This window comes from Poromitra crassiceps (assembly GCF_964638095.1).
Source record: "Poromitra crassiceps genome assembly, chromosome: 1".
Lineage (NCBI taxonomy): Eukaryota > Metazoa > Chordata > Actinopteri > Beryciformes > Melamphaidae > Poromitra > Poromitra crassiceps.
In genome coordinates, this window is record NC_139623.1 from 77,735,658 (window position 1) to 77,759,659 (window position 24,002).

The 24,002-nt window shown below is 44.4% G+C and overlaps 1 protein-coding gene across 1 annotated transcript; it reads left to right on the top strand.

Moving 5' to 3' along the window:
• Positions 1–665: 665 nt before the first annotated feature.
• vsig10l2 (V-set and immunoglobulin domain containing 10 like 2) lies at positions 666–23,530 on the top strand (the record flags this gene model as incomplete). The annotated part of the gene is made up of 12 exons (XM_083658063.1): positions 666–735; positions 2,051–2,404; positions 4,222–4,497; positions 12,892–13,167; positions 17,425–17,718; positions 17,878–18,138; positions 18,609–18,902; positions 19,008–19,367; positions 20,878–21,000; positions 21,106–21,130; positions 21,233–21,336; positions 23,391–23,530. 12 exons carry the CDS (start codon positions 666–668, stop codon positions 23,528–23,530), a joined length of 2,577 nt encoding a protein of 858 aa, XP_083514189.1.
• Positions 23,531–24,002: the final 472 nt, after the last annotated feature.

Genomic DNA, 24,002 nt, shown 5'->3' on the forward strand with positions numbered 1-24,002 from the left:
ATCGGTCGGGCTCTAAGAGTAGTATGGATGGTCTGTGTGAAGGAATGTTGATGTTAAGAGTATGGATGTTAATTAGTTAATGTGCATGTGTGTGCGTATGTGCATGTGCATACTGTATGTGTGTGTGTGTGTGTGTGTATGTGCATGTGCATACTGTATGTGTGTGTGTGTGTGTGTGTGTGTGTGTGTGTGTGTCTAACCCTAACCCTAACCCTAACCCTACTGTATGTGTGTGTGTGTGTGTGTGTGTGTGTGTGTGTGTGTGTATGTGCATACTGTATGTGTGTGTGTGTGTGTGTGTGTGTGTGTGTGTGTGTGTGTGTGCGCGCGCGCGTGCGTGCATGGAACAGTAACCTGTCCATCCATCTTGTATAATAGATGAGCTCACTATCACTGTGTCATTCTAGCCCTGCTGTAAGAGAGAAAGAGAGATAGAGAGAGAAAGAGAGAGGGAGGTAGAAGTATAAATAATTGATCGCAAATCAGTTTAGTGACCCACAGTCCTTTTCTACTCTCAGTCTAATGAAGCTTGTGCGTGCGAGTGGATTCCCTGCTAAACTACTGGATCAAAGAGTCGTAGTTGGGGAAACTTATATTTTCTGTAATCCAAAATCCTATTTTTTTTTTGGTGAAGAGGTTGTGGGACTGAATATCATCATGATACCATGGTGGCCCAACTGCTAGGGCTGCACTCCCTCTTTCTGCTTGCAAGCCTGCTCACCTCTACAGCACATGGTAAGACTTTTCTAAACTAAAATTGGAGCTATACTTGTTCTTTGGTAAACCAGTACTGTAAGTGTAAAGTTGGATTTAAAGTGACACTGATTATTAATAGCAGTGGTGGGGAAGAGAGGTAGAATTTCCCAATCAAGTACAAGTACATAATGTTACTTTGCTGATATTTTAGAAGTACAGAGAATCTTTTCAAAGGAGATATTCACACATCCAATGCAGGTGCATTGGAAAGTATCACTTCAGTCTTGAGAAAGGAAGACCCCGCGCACTACTTTTGCTGATCAGCAAACATTTCGGTCCCTCCCTTCATCAAGAGTATTTACTAAATACGCCAAATACTTTAATAACTAAAAACGAAGTAAATATTCTTAACGAAAGTCCAGAGGGACCAAAAAAGGTATGATCAATAAATTGTGATGCTGAGCAACAGCAGTGTGTAGGATCTTCCTTTCTCAGAACTGAAATTAAAGTAACTAAAGTAACGGAGTAAAGCTCTATTAAAGTAAAAGTAAACATGTACTAGTAAAGGTTACTGAGTTACTTTTTTAGAAAAGACAATGCTCTTTGCACACACAGTCTGTTTGTTTCGTATGCGTTTTTTAATGTGTTGTGTTGAAAAATAAATACTCTCTTTTTTTGTGGCAAAAAAAGAAAAAACAATGCTGTCTAGCTATTACCTTTCCCATGCAACTCCAAACTGCATTGTTTTGATTGAATTATTTTGAAAATTACACAACAAAGTAAAGCCAGATTACTCTTATCTTCTTCTCTAAATTGCCGTTCATTATAGCTCCACAATTTGTCAATTTGCTATTGTCCAGTTTGAGCCACAAAACATGCAATCTGTAATGGATGTGATTTAAAATGTAGCTAACAATGATTCAGTAAAATGTACTCAAGTAAAAGTAAAATTACTGACTTTAAAAAATACTCACAAAAGTGCAAGTACACTAAAAGCTACTTTACAGTCATGTGTAATAAGTTATTTCCACTCTTGATCAATAGAATATAATAGGTATAGTTAGTTTGTACTTAAAGGTAAATATAACCACTAACTTAATCTATTTCTGATGATGCCATATTGATAATTACTGTCGATAGCATGAAGACAGAGAGAGAGAGACCAAGGAAGAAAAAGACAAGAACTGGTTTGACTGCCAGTGGAAATGTTAATCGAGTAATCCTGTATCCATTTTGGGATCCCTCTGTTAACCCATGTAATTCAACACGTTAACGGGCCACACAACACCACCATCTCCCTTTACCTTCCCGTAACACATTGCCCCCTGTGTCATGTGTTCTCTCCCTTCTCCAGCGGCGGACCTCATTAAAACTGGGGAGGTGGTGTACAATGACGCGCGTGTGTACGGGGTGTTGCACAGAGCGGTGATCCTGGAGTGCGGTAGCAGACCGCCTGACATGTACATCTGGAGTTTCACCAAGCCGAGCACTGAAGCCATCAAAGCTATTGTGTATGACTTTGGGAAAGGGCAGAAGATCCAGAAGCTGGCCCAGCAGCTCGGAGGTGTGAAGGTGATCTCCAACAGCGCCTCCGTCAGTATCGACAGGCTGCCGCTGGCTGCACAGGGCCTGTACACCTGCCAGGCCGTCTACGACACGGACCAGGGCGCAATACTCTACTACTACTACGTACACCTCATTGTCCGTGGTAAGACTATACACAGTACTGCACTCAGAAAACACATCTTACCCAGGCCCACCCACTTCTTGCCCTGGCCCACCCAAAAAAAATGTTTTTGTTGTTTTCTAGAGGCAAACTTGCTGCTGCCTTGCTAGCTAATGGTTTTGTAGCTTAAAAATGCAGGGCACATCATCTCCAGAGTCTAATGCATGACGACTTCATGACATCTAGGAATTTTGCGCGCTTCCCGCGCAAAATTTCATCATGCAATTGCCCCACCAATTTTATCCAGGCCCACCCATAATTGAATTTCTGCCTACGCCCCTGATCTTACCTACTGCAGGCACAGGCGTAGCTACGAATTGTAGGCCCCTTACTGTATTGCTGGTGGTTCTCTGGAGGGTTGTGAGATCAATTTGGCGGGAGACATGAAATACTCAGCCTCCTCTGATAATGGAAATGAGCTGAAAAGGAAAATCGTGTTATATCATTCTTTCATCATGCACTCTAACAGTAACAGGTTCATCAATAGGGATTGAGTTATTTAAAGGGCTCATGTGCCTAAAAACATTTAGAAGCGCCGATTTATGCATAGGTGGTGACACCCCCCCCCCCCCCCATCCCCAGTATTAAGTCATCTAAGTCCAGTTGTCCACCCATCCACAACACAAAAATACCTCTACACATTCATTTGTGTTCAATTATCAGACTCCTCTCTCATTCAAATGATGGGTTTGGGGCCCTAACCTAAGCCTTTAACCTTGCTTGCAAGATGGATAACCTTGCGAGATCAAAAGAGATTCTCTCGATGTAATCCATCTTGTCATGCACAGGCAGTTAAGATGATTGGCCGAACCATGCCGGCTCGACGACTCAACGGCAGCCTTAGGCGGGCTTAGGCTCGTCTGGGCAAGTAGTGGGTACATGGTCTTTGTAGTTCTTTTCACTCGTCAACATGGCTGCCGCCGCGCAAGTGACAGGCAGTCTGAATGAAATTGAATGTAACGTTCCCAATTCTATGTATTAAATTCTAAAAAACGACCCTCAACATTTGGGAAGGCTAAGCCACACAACTAGTTCGTTATAATCGAACGTCATGCTTCGAAGGCGACTTTACGACGATGAGGACGGTGAGGACTCAATCAATGATAGACTACCACGGAGATCAGGCACAGGCACCTTCCTCCGGTCGCAAACGTGACGTCAGAGGCATGGCGATCTAATTGGTTGAAGTTAACACGCACCAGCGGTGATAGACAGATGGGTCATCCAATCACCTGCCAAGTAGCTTGGAAAAAGTGCCCGCCTCCGTCAGCGGGTTGGATTATTGCATTGCCAGATGGACTGGTTTAGTGAAAGGTAATGTGAAGGTAAACCGTCCATCTGGCAGCGTCAGGTTAGATAGCCTCAGGTGGCTGTCATAACCAAACTTTCACCTGTTCAAAACTTGGTAGGGATGACCATTTTTTTTGCTTCCTCAAGTTTGTCTCAGATCACATGACACAAAAGTTGCTCTGTTTGAGAAACTTATATTTGTTTACAGTTTTGTAAACAACCAAAATATTTATGGATAAACACTTGAGGACCACAAAACGCATTTTAGTCTGGACCACTTAGATTAGGGGCCCCTTCCTCAGTTTAAGGCCCTGGGTAGTTCATACCCTTATTCCCTCTATTAAAGCCCCCCCCCCCCCCCCCAGACTGCAGGTGAAAAAGTATTATTAGCTGTCTGGGACAAGGTGTTCTATATAATGTCTGTTCATCTGCTTCAGTGACAATACACATATCTAAATGTCGTGTAGACTTGTATTGGACACTATATGTGACTTGTCTTTCGAATGCAGTTCCAGTCAGCAAGCCTTATGCCATACCAAGTGATGCATCGCCAGTGGAAGGATCTTCAATGTGGATGCATTGCCGCCTGGAGACAGGGACTGCACCTCTGCGCTATGAATGGAGGCACGACACCCGCGAAGGTGTCTCCAGAACCTTTGGCCAGGGCAACAGCAGCATAGTCAACGTCACCCAGGTCAGCCGCAACCACACAGGCTGGTACCGCTGTCTCGTCAGCAACGATGTCAACCAAGAGCGCTCTGACCGCATATGGCTGGACATCATCTGTGAGTAGAATAGATTATGGAGCATTTTGGGTTCTTCACTCAACTCAATAACCATGGTGCTTATAAAGTAAAGTAAAATAGTAGTAAAATGGACTGCAGCACTTTTCATGATCACTGGCCAGTGATAAATAATGCATTAATAACATATAGAAGAGCTTCATAACACATTCAAGCCCAATCATGTCACATTCACAGGTGTTTTGCTTGCACCTGTGTTTACCCTGCCTTTTCGACACAAAATTGCCCCTCGTGAGAAGGGTCTATTGTAATCAGTTCATCCTTGGATGTTTGTGCCAGATTTGAAGAAATTCCGGTAACGCTTTAGAATACAGCCCGCAAATAAGCATGTAGTTATAGTATAACTACGGGGTACAAGGAGTGAATTCGCTTTAGAATACAGCCCGCAAATAAGCATGTAGTTATAGTATAACTACGGGGTACAAGGAGTGAATTCGCTTTAGAATACAGCCCGCAAATAAGCATGTAGTTATAGTATAACTACGGGGTACAAGGAGTGTAGTTATAGTATAACTACGGGGTACAAGGAGTGTAGTTATAGTATAACTACGGGGTACAAGGAGTGTAGTTATAGCATAACTACGGGGTACAAGGAGTGTAGTTATAGTATAACTACGGGGTACAAGGAGTGTAGTTATAGTATAACTACGGGGTACAAGGAGTGTAGTTATAGTATAACTACGGGGTACAAGGAGTGAATTTAGACTTTAACTAGAGGGTAACAAGATCTGTAGTTATAGTATAACTACAGGTACCCCATAGTTATACTATAACTACAGATCTTGTTACCCTCTAGTTAAAGTCTAGTCTAGTCTAAATTCATTTACAGTCTAAATTGGGGCTAGACTTTGGGGACAGTTCTTTTGAAGTGAATGGGTAAATAACTCCCCTGTAAGTGATGTTTGTGTAGATGGGCCATTGTATTTAATTGAGCAGTATTCTGCCATATATGATGATATGATGTGGGGACATTTATTTTTTGTATCATTGTAAAGCAACAGCACAGTAAAGAGGGATATTAATCTAATATTATGTCTGTAGTTCTTTATAGATCAAACCTTAATTTGATGATAGGGAGGGCCACAGAACAATGTACTCGCTACCAGATTTTGCTGAGGGCAGCCACCATCCTCTCCCCTTGAAAAAGAGTTTGCCATACAGCCAATTATGTCGCGTGAAATGCATCTGCACCAAAGACACTGACTTTGAGCATAATGTGTCCAAAATGTTGGCAACATTTGAAACAAGAGGCTATAAAAAGAAGACTCTTGAAGAGGCTAAATAAAAAATCTCTCAAAAAAACAAAAGAGACTTTTTAAAACCTAGTCCAAAAAATAAGTCCAATGTAATTGTTTTCAGCACTAAGTACACCAAGTGTGCCGAACAATTTACACGAGTTCTTTTGAAACAGTGGCACATTTTGAATTCTGATAAACATATTGAACACTTGTATATAAAGAGCCCCCTCTGGTGGTTTTTAAACGGGGCCGCAATTTAAGTGATAAATGTGTACTGCCTCAGATCTTCCTCCTACTCCTATGTCTTCTCAAACTCTCTTAACTCCTATTCCTAATGGTAATTATAAATGTGGTGCATGCACACAGTGCAATAGCACTAAGAAAAGCCAATTCTTTCGACACCCACATTCAGGCAAGATGATACCTGTTAGAGGAGTTATTTCATGTGCTACAAAAGGAGTGATATATTTACTGGTTTGCTCCTGTGGTAAAGGATATGTTGGCCAAACAAAACGTCAACTTAAGCAAAGAATTGCAGAGCATCGCAGTGCTATTAGACGTAAAGATGAAACCTCTCCCATTGCAGTCCATTTTATGAAAGGGAATCACTCTATTTCAGCACTTCGTTATACAGGGATTGAAAAATTATTTCTTTCTTGGAGAGGAGGAGATCTGGAACGCTGCCTGTTACAAAGAGAAGCATACTGGATGTATGAACTAAATACACTTTCTCCTAATGGTTTAAATATGGTTATGACCTTAGGCCATTTCTTTGAATAATTAATGTATTGCTGTGTAAATTGAGACAACTAGGCCAACCTTGTTGCCTAAATAGGTGCCTAGTTTGGTACCATATTACATTTTTTAATGATTATGTACTTTAATTGTGAAATGTTTTTTCCTAAAAATATTATTGGATTATTGATTTGTTGAAAATGAAAATCTGTACTTAATTGAATTTGTACATGTTTTAACCCCTTACTGTAATTGTCTCACCTGCAACTGATTTGAGAAGGTGTGCCCTATAAAAAGGGTCACACCTACTGATGTTGCACTGCACCCTGACGAAGGCACTTTTGCCGAAACATGTTGGTGTAACCCATTAAACACAGCAGAGGAGACTTTGGGCCCTATCTTCCTAACGGCGGTAATTTTGCGTTAGCGCCCATTTTGCGCTGGAATAGCGCCGCGCAAAGCCCTAATTGTAGGCATGTCGGCCCGCTGCGCTTCACGTCATCTCGGCGCAAACCTCCATAGGCATGTTTATGCCCATATAGGATTCACAAGGTGAGATCACTCCCCTTAAAAGCCACAGCATCACCGCCATCACACACCAGCTTCTTTCTTGCTGAGAGCAAGCAGAGAAACAGAGAGAGAGAGAAAAGAGAAAGGGGGAGAGAGAGAGAGAGGGGGGAGAGAACGAGAGAGGGAAGAGAGAGAGGGCCGCCGCGCAATTACGCAGTGATGTCCCAAAGCGTGCGCTTACTGTAATTAGACGTTTCGTTCATATAGGCTATAACATAGGCCTACACATCTAAAAATATTTGTTTCTTTAATAGGGTAGGAATGTGTGAGATTTTACTTCTAGCCTATTTCAATAGCCTATGTCAGAATTGTCCACTCTGGTTAAGCCACTGACTGCGTTCACGCAATCCGCGCTGTGGAGAAGCTGGTCTTGCATGCGTGCAATTGCAGGGAAAGAGGTTACTGTACTGGCCGGACACTACAGGTGTTGTGCCAAAAAGTGGGTCGTGCCCTGGGGGTTTTGGGCCGGCCGGCCAGGGTGGGGAGAGGCAGCTTGGCACAACACTGTCACAACTTTCTCAAAAGCAATCTACTGTTACCTCACTGCACCACAAACCTGTATGGTCGGGAATCATGTAGCCTAATAAAACCATGACAAACAAATTCTCATTTTTAAATCAAGGTGTGTTTTTTCTGCAATGTAGGCTATAGTTGAAAATCAATGTGGCATTCTGAGGAGAGAAGAGTGTGTGCAGGCGCGAGTGGAGGGTGACATCCATGCCGTGCGTAAATGTATCCAAGCAAGGATTTCCTGCACTGCACGGAGAATACTGTGTGCACTCAGGCGTACGCCTGGCATAGTGTTTTTTTTCCGCTAAGACCAGCTATTTGCTGGCATTAAAATTGAGAGCACCCAAGGCCCCTTTTTCTAACACATTGCGCTGGAATGCCTATTTTGGAACGAGCAACGCCCAAACCTCTCTTTGCGCTCGGAACAAACCGACGGTATCTTCCCCAGAGCGCTAAATGACACTTGCGCGAGACAGATGATAGGCTAGACTAGAGGCCACGGACATGCCTGGGCCACACCTACAGTACACCTGTGTCTGCGATTAGACCGCAGCGCAAAACTGGACGGTGGAGGCAGACGATAGCTTAAGACGCACGGAAGATAGCAATAAGAGGCGCGCAAACAGCAGCGCAAACGATAGCGCCGTACGAAGATAGGGCCTTATGAGTGTGCGACTTCCTTTCTTTATGTCATAAAGATTATTGAAAGATATTCCATATTACAGACTGAAATGCTATAACAGAAGTAGAGTATTGGCCAGAATGACATGAACATTTGGACACTTATTCAGCGGGTATCTTGCATGTTGCGTTCAGGTGCACTGTAAAAAAATAAATAATAATAATGCAATTCCATCGCGGGGCACACAGGGGGCGGGGCCGTATTTTGCCTATGTGTGGATTAAAGTCTGAATTCTGATTTTCACATTAAAGTCAGAAATCTGAGAAAAAAGTCCCCATTTAGACTTTAATGTCAGAATTGTGAGAAAAGTCCGAATTCTGAGATTCAAGTCGAGTCGATTTTTTTTCTTCATTTTAGTTCAAATACATGGGTATTCAGTGCACCTATTTATTAAAGGTCCTATCCGTAAGTTTGGCCGGAAAATAAATGTTCACAAAGTGTTTTCTATTACCAATGAGTGAATACGCCGTTCCGTAACTTAAAAAATGAGCCCAGCTGCGTCTCTCTGCGTTCACCCATTGCAAAGATATTGCAGGATTTTCATGCTGGTCGCAGGTTATACTTTCCCGGCAAATTTGGCGGATGTGATGTTCTGTGCATTCACGAGCCTGCCTCTTGTCCTCATGGCTCCGGCGGGAAATATACCAACGAACAAAGAAGATGGCTAACAGGAATTGGCTAACGTTGCGTTCGTTGCATTGATAGTAAGTTCGTTGCTAGCTGCCAGCAAAAACAAACAACACAGACTCCAGCAAAAAGTTCACACAAAAATAAATACATATTTATCTAGTGAAGCCCGTCTCGCCAGACAGCAATAGTTACGGATAGGACCTTTTATGTATGCAAAGAAAATCACAAAAATCTAATTTCTTTCGTTTTTCACACTTTTTCACATCAAAAGTTCATTTTTCAAGATTTCATTCATAACAGTAATCTACAGTTTGCTGACGTCACATAGTACTATCAAATTTCTACCCCATTTCAACCAATCATATCACGACATGGCAGCTGTCAATCAATCTTCATTTCAGGAGAATTTTCTCCTCCAAATGAAGGAGAAAATGGCACCTCGCAGAATTTCTAGCCCATAAACCAACTACTACCTTGGCCAATTGTATGTAACATACAAAATAAGACAAACGGTAATGTCTAAGAATACAAAGAAATGTAACTGGCTCGTTAAACTCACATTCCAGGATAACATTAACGTAAAGGTTCGCCCCTCAGAGATTCCAGGCGGGCAGGCAGCACTCATGCATCGGATTGTCCGCTCCGCTCCACACGGAAGCAGCTGGCTGCCTGGTACTCTGCGGATCCCACTCGCGTAGCACCACAACATGCTGAATCCCACTCGATTTGGGGGCGGAACACGCCAGGATTGGCCAAAGCAAAATCCAGTCCCCAAAATTGTGAAATCAAATCATCGACATGCTACTATGGCCTGCCTTTCAACCTGTCATCTCACACAAGTTTTGTTTTTCAGTCTGAAATGTGACTCCGACCCACGCGCCACTTGGGCTCCGTTGGGTTCATCTCGTCTTTAAAGTCAGAATTCTGAGAAAAAAATCAGCATACTGTTACATGTGACATCACTGAACGTGTCAGTGATGATATTACAGATGTTGTACTGGAATTTGAATATCTAGGGTGCTAGATTTGTACTGTTTTAGTAGTACAGTTCATAGTACAGCTCTTGCAGACAACTACAAATCTCACTACTTTGCATGATTTATTACTGGTCTCTGCCATCCCCCCCCAATTGTCTGTATTGTTTCTGCTTGACACTGACACTGCACGATAATTCACTTTCCTTGAAAAACTGCTTCATCTTCACAATGACAAATTTACTTTTCAGCAAGAGAAGTCATGAACCCCATAAAGCATTGTGCTGTCTTGACTGGTTTAAACATAGCCAATCGAACCCGTGTTGGCTTAATGCTTGCCCACATATGGACCCAAATTTGGTAATTTTAAGAAAATATGGGCATGCCCATGTTACAAGGAAATACATCAAATACAACAGAGGTCAATAGTGTATCTGAACTTGCCAGTCAATAAATTCAAGCAATTCTTAAATGGACATTTGAGTGGTGTAGATATCAGTTGTGCTCATTATTCAGGTTTTATCACTTGTCATTGGTACAAGTGTTAATGCCAATGTAAGAAATGTCTTCGATAGCCCAGTATTACCTAAGGAAGGGGGGAGGGGGGGATGGGGTGTAACATTCTAAGAAAATACTCAGTGAAATTCTGAGATTAAAGTCATAAATTTGAGAGAGGAAAAAAAAAATCTGAAATTTGCAAGGGAAAAAGGTTTTTCTTTAAAGGAGAATTTCAGTTTTTTCGAAACTGGAGCCATCTCCTGCCATTAATTATGATTTGTCCACTCACCCGGCGATCCCCGCGGCGTATCTGGGCGTCCTAGCGTTGTTTTGATATCAATAGCGTCCAAGTCAGTCGTAAAGTGAAGTTGATTTGGGGCCAAGTGTGAGCCTGTATTTCCTGCATCTAAATAGCTATTTTTCTTCCCTTTTTCGCCAAATATCGCCATAATCTGATCCGTCAACATCCAGCAGAGTGTTATTTCACCCCAGGCTGTTTCCTGGAGTGCACAGGGATCAAATTACCTCAAACGTGATCTAGGTCACCAAGTCTCGTGAAGTCCCGCGATACTTTCCTGTCGACTGGCCAAATACAGGCAGGACGCTTTGCGGTCGTGGTTTTAGCGTAACCTATGTGGGGTTTGGCGTAACCTATGTGGGATTCGAAATAACGAAGGTTATGCCAAACCCCACATAGGTTACGCTAAAACCACGACCGCAAAGCGTCCTGCCTGTATTTGGCCAGTCGACAGGAAAGTATCGCGGGACTTCACGAGACTTGGTGACCTAGATCACGTTTGAGGTAATTTGATCCCTGTGCACTCCAGGAAACAGCCTGGGGTGAAATAACACTCTGCTGGATGTTGACGGATCAGATTATGGCGATATTTGGCGAAAAAGGGAAGAAAAATAGCTATTTAGATGCAGGAAATACAGGCTCACACTTGGCCCCAAATCAACTCCACTTTACGACTGACTTGGACGCTATTGATATCAAAACAACGCTAGGACGCCCAGATACGCCGCGGGGATCGCCGGGTGAGTGGACAAATCATAATTAATGGCAGGAGATGGCTCCAGGTTCGAAAAAACCGAAATTCTCCTTTAACTTTAACTTTCTTTTTACTGCATCTCTCTTTCATCATCATTCTATACCAGTGGTAGCCAACACGATGCCCGCGGGCACCTGGTCGCCCGCGGGGTGGCGCTGTGGCGCCCGCAGGCCACGTAAAAAAAATAATAATAATAATAATAATAATAATAATAATTTACACAAACAAGACAAAACAGACAAACAGGCTCAGACACAGGGGAAGAAAGGACAAACAAAACAAAAAACAATATTTTTCTCCTCCCTTCCCACAATAACACACGAAAGTAGAAAATAATTGGTTTAACAATGCATACGTTTTAAAAACGTTTATTGTCTGTGTATAATTAATTATTGATTAACTATTTTGATCCACCTGGGCTGGGGTCAAAGTTTAGTTTTACGTTATGTCACTACGTCATTCACTCTGCGACAGTGCGACTGCCAGCTGCCAATGATTATATCAGTTGGCTAAGCTAAATGATGGAAAGCAAGAACAATGGCAGAAAAGCGAAAGAAAAAACATTACCAATTTCAAGAGGATTGGGAGGAAGAGTTCTTCTTCACAACAGTGAAATAAAAGAGTGTATGTCTCGATTAAATGCATAATACTCATTATTTAAAGGTCCCAATTCGTGCAGCTGTAACCTCTTAAAAACGTGTGTCTCTGGTCCATAAAACATGATTCTGGATTAATCTGTCGAAAATATAGCAACCCCGTTTGTTGTGACGGAGTTGTCCCTTCCTCATCTCGTTGCGTCCCAAGAATGGCCTGTTTCTATAATATATTCAGAACTAACAGTTCCCATTGGCCGCTGAGGGAGAGCCCGCCCCAGGCTCCCAGCGGCCAATCAGATTAGCGTCTGTGGACCAGCACGCTAGGTTGCGAGTTATCGTTAACTTAACAGTACTACGCTAAAGAGGACATCTCAAAATGCCTAGACTTACCGAATGCACCTCTGCAGTTGCTGGATCACGTACAGTTGGCGTCGCTCCAGCTAGAAGTGTTAATTTTGTGGCTATAGACTAAATGGTGCAGGTAGCTTGTGTGAGAGAGACCCGCGCAGTATGCAGGAGGAAGCTAGTGACGTCCCGATTCCCCCAGATTCCCCTCTGGGCAAACGACGCGTTTGGGGGTGTGGCTTGGAGGAGACTGCAGGGGGACGCTGGATAGGGACAAATCCAACTGTGGCAGTTCTGAGCTTGTGACCACTCATTACAGGGAGGGCTGACAGCAGTATATATGCATTTACAAGTAAAAACAGCTTTTGCACGGAATGGGACCTTTAAAGGTAAATCGAGCAAATTTCAACAGGTAGCCCCCCACATGACTCTCTACCCTTCAGGTAGCCCTCGACCTCAAAAAGGTTGGTGACCCCTGTTCTATACAGTATGTGTGATGCAATGCTTCACAACAAGTTGCTTAATGTGTGTCTGCTCTCCCCGCAGATGGCCCAGATGTTCCTGAGATAGATGTGACTCCATACAGTGTGACAGAGCGGGGCTTCTCAGCCATGGAAAGAGAGACTGTTTCTTTACGGTGTCAAGCCCAGTCCAACCCGCCAAGTCAGTACGTCTGGTTCTACAACAACTCCCAGATCTTCGGTGGACAGCAGTACACCATCCCCACGGTCCGCCGCACAAACGCCGGCACCTACGCCTGCCTGGCACAGAACACCTACCGCAACACCCGCTCCAGGAAAACCATCACCCTGACTGTCTACTGTGAGTTTGGCCTCTATCCTTTTGACCTTGGATCGTGCCATTCATTAGCCATCCTTATCTTCTGTGAACCTCACCTCTCAGCCCTAAGCTGTGTTCTTCCATCTTGGCACTGCCAATACGAAAGCTGTAAAAGATTGAATTGTAAGTTTCATATCATTTATGTTAGCGAAATCATCCAAACCATTTACAGGACTGAAGAACGCAACCCAGGATTCAAATCTTGATTTCCTTCTTTATTAAAAACCAAATCCCTGAAGTACTGCTACCTGATCTTTTTTACCCGTTCAATAATTGAACGTTTCCTGATGTCAGTGTTCTGTTAAGCATAAATCGCTCTACTCTCACTGCCTTCTGTTTTCCTGTGTTGACTTTCTGACTCCATTCATGACATCATCTCTCACATTTCAACGACTCAAAGACATCCAAACCTAACGTGCGAGCAGGCAAATACAGACTGCACACATGCAGCCATGCGCTTACACCCCAGCCCTTCCTCGTGCGCGCGCACACACACACGCACGCACGCACACGCACACACACACACACACACACACACACACACACACACACACACACACACACACACACACACACACAGCAGTGTGGGAATGCAGCAGACCTATTCTCCTGTTTGGACCGTCGGGGAAGGTGATGGCACTGTGATGACAGGTACCTCGCTGTGATGTCACAGCCATGGCAAGCGTTGGTTGGCTAGTAGGCCAGTGCTTGTCATACATACTCTCCTGTTTTCCTTTGCTGGCACGACATAAACCCTGAATTGATATTAGTTACACAGGGCATGCACCTGATCTAACACAAAGTCCATCACCCCAGAGAGCTATGGAGCGAGGAAAAAGTGATTCAAGGCAACACATCAACCAGTTTGTAAGTCTCCATGAAGAATAACCAAATATAATAGTGCTGTGGATCACTTTTTCCTCATGACTACAAGACCCTTTTTTCCATAGAGCACTCTACACCTCTCTGCCTTTAACATCGGCAGTTAAGAAGCTTTCCAGCCGTTTTCTAGGAGCTATACTGCTGTGCAAAGCCAAAAGGGGGTAACTCAATTTTAGTCAAAAATGAGATTTTGTCATTTTTGGAACATTACAGATCTGCTTTATCATGTGGAAAAATATCTTGAGTCAATTTTGTTGTTTTTTGGAGAAAATAGGGGGTCATATTTCCAGTAACTTCCAAAAGCCCTAGAGAAGCCAAGCCAGACTGAGGTAACATCAGTTACGGTTGTTTGGTTTGACTGCACTCTGAATGCTCTGCCCTGCAACCATAGACTGTAAATATAGCCTGCAACGCATAAAAGGGGGTAACTCACCAGAATGCTCAGGTTGAGTTGAGGTATACGTTACCGTACTGGGCAGGCCGAATGTCATGATTATGACATCGGACCGATAGCATGCCACCCCCACCCACACAGACACCCACCCCACCCACATTAACCCCTGAGGTGCCAGCTCATACATTAACCCCTGAGGCACCAGCTCATACATTAACCCCTGAGGCACCAGCTCATACATTAACCCCTGATGCACCAGCTCATACAACATTAACCCCTGATGCACCAGCTCATACAACATTAACCCCTGATGCACCAGCTCATACAACATTAACCCCAGAGGCCCCAGCTCATACCACATTAACCCCCGAGGCACCAGCTCATACATTAACCCCTGATGCACCAGCTCATATGACATTAACCCCTGAGGTGCCAACTCATACGGCATTAACCCAGAGGCACCAGCACATACATTAACCCCTGAGGCACCAGCTCATACATTAAGCCCCAAGGCACCAGTTCATACCACATATACCCCTGAGGTGCCAGCTCATACAAATGTAACCCCCACGGTGCCAGCTCATACAACATTAATCCCTGAGACGCAAGCTCATGTGACATTAACCCCTGAGGTGCCAGCTCATACCACATTAACCCCCGAGGCACCAGCTCATACATTAACCCCTGACGCACCAGCTCATACGACATTAACCCCTGATGCGCCAACTCATACGGCATTAACCCCGAGGCACCAGCACATACATTTAACCCCTGAGGCACCAGCTCATACATTAACCCCAGAGGCAGCAGTTCATATCACATTTACCCCTGAGGTGCCAGCTCATACAAATGTAACCCCCACGGTGCCAGCTCATACAACATTAATCCCTGAGGCGCAAGCTCATTTGACATTAACCCCCGAGGCGCCAGCTCATACCACATTAACCCCCGAGGCACCGCTCATATGAAATTAACCCCCGAGGCGCCAGCTCATACCACATTAAACCCAGAGGCGCCGCTCATATGAAATTAACCCCGGAGGTGCAAGCTCATACGGCATTAACCCCTGAGGCGCCAGCTGATACATTAACCCCTGAGGTACCAGCTCATACAACATTAACCCCCGAGGTGCCAGCTCATACGACATTAACCCCCGAGGCGCCAGCTCATATGACATTAACCCCTGAAGTACCAGCTCATACAACATTAACCCCCGAGGTGCCAGCTCATACAAATGTAACCCCCACGGTGCCAGCTCATACAACATTAATCCCTGAGGCGCAAGCTCATGTCACATTAACCCCCGAGGTGCCAGCTCATACCACATTAACCCCCGAGGCACCGCTCATATGAAATTAACCATCGAGGCGCCAGCTCATACCACATTAAACCCAGAGGCGCCGCTCATATGAAATTAACCCCGGAGGTGCCAGCTCATACAACATTAACCCCCGAGGTGCCGCTCATGAAATTAACCACAGAGGTGCCAGCTCATACAACATTAACCCCCGAGGTGCCGCTCATGAAATTAACCACAGAGGTGCCAGCTCATACAACATTTACCCCAGAGGCGCCGCTTATGAAATTAACCTCAGAGGTGCAAGCTCATACGGCATTAACCCCTGAGGCGCCAGCTGATACATTAACCCCTGAGGTACCAGCTCATACAACATTAACCCCCGAGGTGCCAGCTCATACATTAACCCCCGAGGCGCCAGCTCATATGACATTAACCCCTGAAGTACCAGCTCATACAACATTAACCCCCGAGGCGCCAGCTCATACGACATTAACCCCTGAGGTACCAGCTCATACAGCATTAACCCCCGAGGCGCCGCTCATATGAAATTAACCCCAGAGGTGCCAGCTCGTACAACATTAACCCCTGAGGTGCCAGCTCATATGACATTAACCCCTGAGGTACCAGCTCATACAACATTAACCCCCGAGGCGCCGCTCATACGAAATTAACCCCAGATGTGCCAGCTCATACGACATTAACCCCCACGGCGCCAACACGCCAACATGAACATTAGACGTCATGTCTATTTGATCATTATTATCATATATACTGGTTTTATATAGTGATAAGCAACCAATTGAAGGATCAAATTGAAGTTACTGTCTTTTCGCTTGGCATCACCCCTTATTATTTTGCAGACAATGCAAAGCCAGAGTAAGGTAACTTCCAAATCAGGTTCAAAGGTCAAGTTTGAGCAAAAATAAATTGTGTAGATAAATAACTACATTAAAAAAACAAATAATTAACACATTTCCAGTTTTCCCGCCTACAATACATTTGGCTGGACAACAACAAAACTTTAAAGTCATTTTTCTCAGTTCTACACTCTGGCGAGTTACCCCCTTTTGGCTTTGCAGGGCAGTATAGTGTTCCCTTTTTTACACACATCTCGCACATTAGAAAACAGTATGATTCTGTGCTTTATCTTTATCTGAAAGGAGAGCATATTTCTTCTTGTATAATTTTGTTAAGCTGACATTTATCCCCAACACACTTGTAGCCCCAAAGTAGGCTGAACAATTAATGGTAATTTTATCCAAATCGCCTATAGGTCATATTGCATTATGCCAAACTTGCATTAGTATAGGCCCTCTATACTAATGCAATTTTCAAATCACAGCAACCACAATATTTGTGGTGAAATGTAACAGCACAACAAATATTGGTGTGCTGTAAGAGAGATGTCCGGGCCTACACATCATATTCTACAGACATCAGAAAACATCTTTGTTTGGTACATGATGTAAAAAAATTATCATTCCGTCTAATATCGCAAATCATCTCGCAAATTGCAGTATCAGACAAAAACTATCACAATTAGATATTTTTTTCAATATCGTTCAGCCCTACCCCACAGGCATTCCCTTGTGTTATGACGTGCCGTGTCCTCCTGGCTGTGCACATCACTGCCTTGTTACGTTGTATCTTCTTATCCCCACAGACCCACCTGACGGCTCCCCCTCCTGCTCTGTGGAGGCGGCTCTGAACCACACCTCTCTGAAAGTGCTGTGCTCCTGGCCCGGTGGACTACCCTCTCCCTCCCTCCAGTGGACTGGCAACCGGCTGGTCTCGGGACAAGATGTGGCTGACCACCCAGGACACAAAATAGATAAACTGACCAACAATATCACCTTGCTGCAGGCTGGTGTCCAGACTCCCAACAACACCTTGTTCACATGCATGGGCTCTCACGCTGCACTCCCTGAGCATACTACATTTTGCAGAGCGCGCACGTGTGAGTGTAGAAACAAAAAACAAAGCACAATAAAAAAGCAAGAAATGAGTTACAAGACTAAATATTTTGTATTGTACGCTCAATATTTGCATAATATAGACTGTTATCCAAACCTACACTTTCTCACATGTTACTCCATTCTGCCCCTCTATACACCAGATTCTCCCCCTGCAGAGCCACTGTGTTTTGCCTATGCGACCCGTAACAATCAGTATCTGATGCTGTCCTGCACCTGGAACGGAGGGGCCCCCAGGGCCTTGCTGTGGTGGGAGGGGCCAGGCGGCCAGGGCCAGGCGGCGGCTGAAGAGAACTCCAACATCCTGGTACTTCGCTACGGCACTGCCCACAGCGGAGAGGCCTACGCCTGCCATGCTAAGCACCCACTTCTGGCCCAGACCAAGACCTGCAGGCTCACACTGGGTTAGTGCATCCCTCTTCTTCTTAACAGTGCATAGAGACACTGCATGAAATAGGCCACGCCCATCACGGGGGAAAAGCTCCATTCATTTCCACACACCAGCGTCATTTTCCTTGAATTAAACATAGCTAAAAGCTGTTGTGTGGTGGGCTGCGCAGACAACAAATGTAAAAAATCGCCAGTTCAAGTTTTTTTGTACTCCTGAGCAAAACAAGGAAGCCATTGAGAATTGGCGAGAAGAAAAATGTGGATCTAGCTGTCAAGAAGTAAGTTGGAGTGTTCATCTTCCGTATATAGGATCTTTTTGTGCAACACGCAACCATGCACGTGACATAGGAGAACGCCACGATTGGAGTTCCCCCCCCCCGTCTTGGGCGTGGCTTCTGAATGATGATGTGTTACGCAGTGTCTCTATTGCAAGGAAGATGTTCATTCATTCATGTGATCAATATATCCACTCTGTCACCTGCAGAGGCCCCCGTGCTGATGACACAGCGCAGTGTGGTGTCTGTGTACGAGGGGAACGATGTCCAGCTCACGTGCATCTTGACGGCCAACTACCCTCCAGCCAGTCAAATCACCTGGTTCAACAACCAGAGAAAGGAAGTGTGGGACACGCCTAGGAAGTACCAGCTGCAGCGGGCCGCTGCCTGGGCCAACCTGACCGTGCGAGAGGCTGATGGAACACAAGACAGCGGCCAGTACTGGTGCTCTGCTTCCAACGCAGTGGGAGGAACAGAGATCCCTGTAACATTGCTGGTTATGAGTAAGCTGGTTTTCTCCACTTATCTCTTTTGTTCCTACCAGAAATCTTTTGACACGTTCAGTAGCTTGTGTGTTTCCGTTTTGGCTGTCTCTGTCCCTTCCTCAGGACACCCCATGCCCCCTAATGCGACCCTGGTCAAAGTGAAGTACAGCAGCCCTACGCGCAGCGAGGTGGTGGTGGAGTGGACGATAGAGGACGACGAAGAGAAAGACAGAAGGCTGACGCATTTCATCTTGGAGCACAGATGGGTGAGGGAGCGCCCGGCGAGGAGAAGCAGCAGCAATGTTTCGAAGGGAGGGGAGGAGGAGAGGAGCGCCACCCCAGTTTGGCTGCGCACCGTCGTCCAGGACCCGGAGGTCCGAAGTCACACGCTGGGAAGACTCGCGCCCATTCTCATCTACCAGTTCCGCATAACGCCCGTCAACCACCGGACCATTGGATACCCTTCAGCGACAAAGACTCCAGGTAAGTGAAATGGAGTAATGAAAGTGTGGTTGGAAATGTATTTGCTGGCAGAGAAGTGAGGAAGAGAGGGGGACATGAGTGAGGGATATCTTGTGATGAACTTTAGTAGTACCATGATGTAACACCACACCCATCAGTGAGTCTCTGTTATCTGCTGCCACGGTGCTCTGGTAGAGGCACCTGGAACATTGTGTTTATCGCCTGTCCATATTCAATTATTGATGTACTATTGGGATATTATACGACTTTCTTTATTCCATCGACAAAAGTTAATGCGTGTTTGGTCGAAAGAAAATAGTTCCTACAGGAAAATGCTCACAACAAGGTCTGTGGATTATCTTGAGTAACCGGGGCATGATTTCTGGAAAGAGACATTGCTGTGGAGTTTTTCCAACTGTATGTTTTAGCGCTTTGAGCACCACGAGCCGAGTGCCGTCCAGTTCCATTGTATATTGAGAGAAGGCAAAAATATCTACAGCAGATTTCTCCAAAACTCAGCAACTCACACAAAACGATCTAAATGGATCAATATCACTACAGGTAAGAGGGGAAATATGCATTTTTGATTTTGGAGTGAACTGTCCCTTTAAATGCTCGAAGGGTGATTTTCAAAAGCAATTCTCCTATCGCCTCTACTGAAGCAATAGATAACAGAGAGTCAATCACCTCTACTGGAGCAATACTGTAGATAACAGAGAGTCAATCACCTCTACTGGAGCAATAGATAACAGAGAATCAATCACCTCTACTGGAGCAATAGATAACAGAGAATCATAGATTTTGGGATGACAGTATATCATGGCCATGAGGCTGCACAACACAAGGTACTACAAAAGTTCAACATGACTTTTATAAAGACATGATAAAAGGACAGAAAGAGATATGTGCGATGAAAGGTGGCAGGTGAGTTAGGTGATTTATGTGAATACGTTTGTTGATGTCTTGTCGTGATTCTGTGATTGCTGTTGATGAATAATCCAATGACGATCTAACCTTTTGTTTCTCTTTTTGTGTTGTCCACTTAGGTGAAAGACACACACAGACACACACACAAAACACACATTCTAACAACGTCACGCACCTCACCGCCTCACTCCCCACGCAACACGCTCGCTTCCTGATTCTTTCCACTCACTCCGTCACTTCCTCTGTACCTCCTTCGCTGTGTATCCCTGCTCCTCCTCCTCCTCCTTCCCTCTAACTGGCCTGTGTGGTTATCTACTCTGTCCTGACCTGGACCATTGTTGTGTTGTACTTGTGCAGAATATAGTAGGTGGCTCTGTTGAGTGCATAGACAGGCTCGCAGCTCAGGGCAGGATTAGGCCAGTGGTTCTCAACAAACGTTATGAACACAGACTTTCGATGTGCTGTGGATTTCTGAAACCACAACATTGAGAACCATGATATACATCTTGCAACAACTATGAGATAACCACCTGAGCGTAGCTAGCAACTGTCTTCCTACTTCGGCGTAGGTGTACTATCAATGGTTAACTGTGATGTGTTGCAGCGGACCCATCCTTCAGCGCGTACCCTGCTGTGATTGGAGCAGCCATTGGGGCAGCGATCATTGCAGCCATCCTCACAGCACTGCTGATCCTGTGCATCATACGCAACCGCAACAACAATCCTCGTGAGTCGCACCACCGCCCGCATCCTCTCACCCATAACTAAGCCGGCATCACGTTACATGTTACTGATGGTAATGATGTAAACTATTCTGTGTTGCTCCCAACAGGACTACATGACATGCTGTTTGGCATGTGAGTATCTGTATATCTGTGTGGTCTGTCTATCTCTGTATGTAATACTGACATATAAGGTAAAAAATTTACTCAAAATGTGTGTTCTCTCTGTGTGTCCAGGCAGCACGGCCAGTCCAGGGAGAACATCAACATCCCAGAAGATGAACTGGTGAGAGAAGGGTTAGATGGAGGAATAGAGGATATTGGTGCCTCAGCCAGACAAGGTGAGTCCTTTTCAATCCCACACGGATTTTTTAGTTCAAAGTTCAATAGAACAGCTTGTTAACTCAGGGTCTCCACTCACTTTCATATAGAACAGCTTGTTAACTCAGGGTCTCCACTCACTTTCATATAGACCGCTTATACGACTACGTCACACTGACATCACGCAGCGTCGATGCGCAAGACGGAGGCAGAAAGACAGACTCCGTGCAGCCCTGTCAAGTACTGTAGTTTTCCAGTGCCTGTGAAACTATTCGAGCAAGACATGTCTTCGTGTTGTGCAGTGCGATGCCAGAATCGGAAAGCTATTGTAGCCGAGTATTCGGGTCCGCCTATCCACACTTGGTTAATAAAATAATAAACGATAGAGCCAGGCTGTAACGTTATAACAAGCTTCTCCCCACATATCCTGTTCTACGGCAACTCGAGGGAACATACACAGCCTCGCACACACGCAATAGAACACAACACAACACTGAACAGTCTGTTACACTATCAACAAAGCAAGGACTAAAGTTTTACCGAATCCCGTCAACTCATACTGCTTTTAATGCTAACCGTAGGCGTCTTTGGTTGCAAGCCGAAAGAGGAAATCATTAAAAATGCCCGACTTTGCAGTGCTCGCTCATTTCATATCAGGTAAGCTGTAGCTGTAGGCTGCTAGTAACAACCAAGTAACGTTAAATATGAGTTGAACTGATTGGAACGAGGACATCATTAAAAATGCCCGACTTTGTAGTGCTCATTTCATAATCAGGTAAGCTGCCTGCAGCCTGTAGCTGTAGGCTGCTCAGCCACATCGCTCGGTTAGTTAACAACCAAGTAACGTTACATAATGTCATTATTGAGTTGTGTGCATTATCAACATAACAATATATCTTTGCAAGTTACAGAATAATTATCTACGCTATCCCCAGTTATAAAGGAATGCACGATATGTATTGCTGGCCACTCTAGGCTTGGCCAATTGACAGCGCCAGTGCGTATGGTATGGGTCTGTAAGACGTATCCCATTAACCAACGTTAATTTCGATGCATAACATTGCTTATCACTAGGCGATAAGCTGTGGTAGTAAGCCGAGAACTGCATTTTAAAACTAAAATCTAACTGTGTGTCACAGATGGGCACAGAGCAGTCCTGACAGCGGGGCTTTTACACAGCTCTCTGTGTCTGTCAATGCTGGGCTCATGGCTTTTTGCCTACACGATGCGCGCGCAGCTCCAATGTTGACAGCTGTATAAGGGGTCTATAGAACAGCTCGTTAACTCAGGGTCTCCACTCACTATCATCCTTTCTTTTGGTGGGGGGTTAAAGCAGAGGTTCTCAAATGTTTTTCAGCCAAGGACCCCTTACAAGATAGAAAATATACCGGGGACCCCCTCATTCTGATTTGTGATTTTGGGCTAAGCTTAAGTGTTTCCACGGTAACGTGCTTGACTTTTAAATTGATAGGTTTGTTATTAGAATGTAATCCATGAACTATTTTAGATTTTAAGCATAAACTATTTTCGTTGAACTATGAAGATTTTGGGGGATTTTTTTTTTTTTTTTTTTTTAAATTACATTACATTTACATTACGTCTTTTAGCAGACGCTTTTGTTTTGTCCAAAGCGACTTACAATATCACAATTTGTCAACAGTACAAAAAACCACTATGCAACACAATCAATGACAGCAAAGATATTTTGATAGACTAGCACCATGTAGGAAGTAGTTTGAGAAGGAATAAGTAACATGTAGCATTTTTTTTTCTTAAGCGCACCGCGGACCCCCATTTGAGAACCAATGGGTTAAAGGATTGGAAATTGGCATGTTTTGAGATCAAACTTGACATTGGTAGGATTGAACTGAGGCATATTAATGACTTTGAGTCTTATTGTTTACTAGAAGATCAAGTCCTTTCAAGGCCATCCATTCTTTGTTAAAAACTTGGAAGGCATTATTTTGCTTCTCAAATCAATAAACTTCCAAGGATTTTTAAGTTTATGAGTGGACCAGTAAGTCTTGCTGCAGCCAGCGAGCCTAACTGATGTTGAAACCGATGTGTTTTGCAGCTCCAGCCATGGCATTTCCCAGGGCATCGTCACCCCGACCTGCCTCACCCATGAGTGCCACGCCTACCACCGGCCAAGCCCCTCCCCCCGGAGACGAGCCCGTCAACGTCACCATCACTGTAAAGGCTACAGGCTCCTAGTCACATAGTGAGGATGCAATCACCTTTCATCCCCACGCACTTCCTGCTCGACAAAAGTCATTCCCCAGTTGGAACCATCAGTATTGCCCACCTGCAGTTCAGCGTGCCGACAGCTCACCGTGCACTCACAAAAACCTATTTACATTATTTTACATACTGTAGTTACAAGTTCCCTTCCTTTATTCCCTATACAACATCTAGTGTGTCATACTGTTGTTTTGAATAAACGTTGAAATAAGTGAGCAGTGCATTTCTACATTAAAGAAAATGATGTATATATTACCGTTTGTTTACTTTTATGATCATTCAACTTAAGTGGGGTACTTGTGGGGCTCTGAAAGCCCCTATTGATTCCTTGTCATACAATTAACTATGAAGATATTTTTTATAATATCTACCCCAAAATGATTCTAAAATAATGAATTGCTGACTGAGTGCTCATTTAGAGGACAGGACACCAAAGTAATGTAAT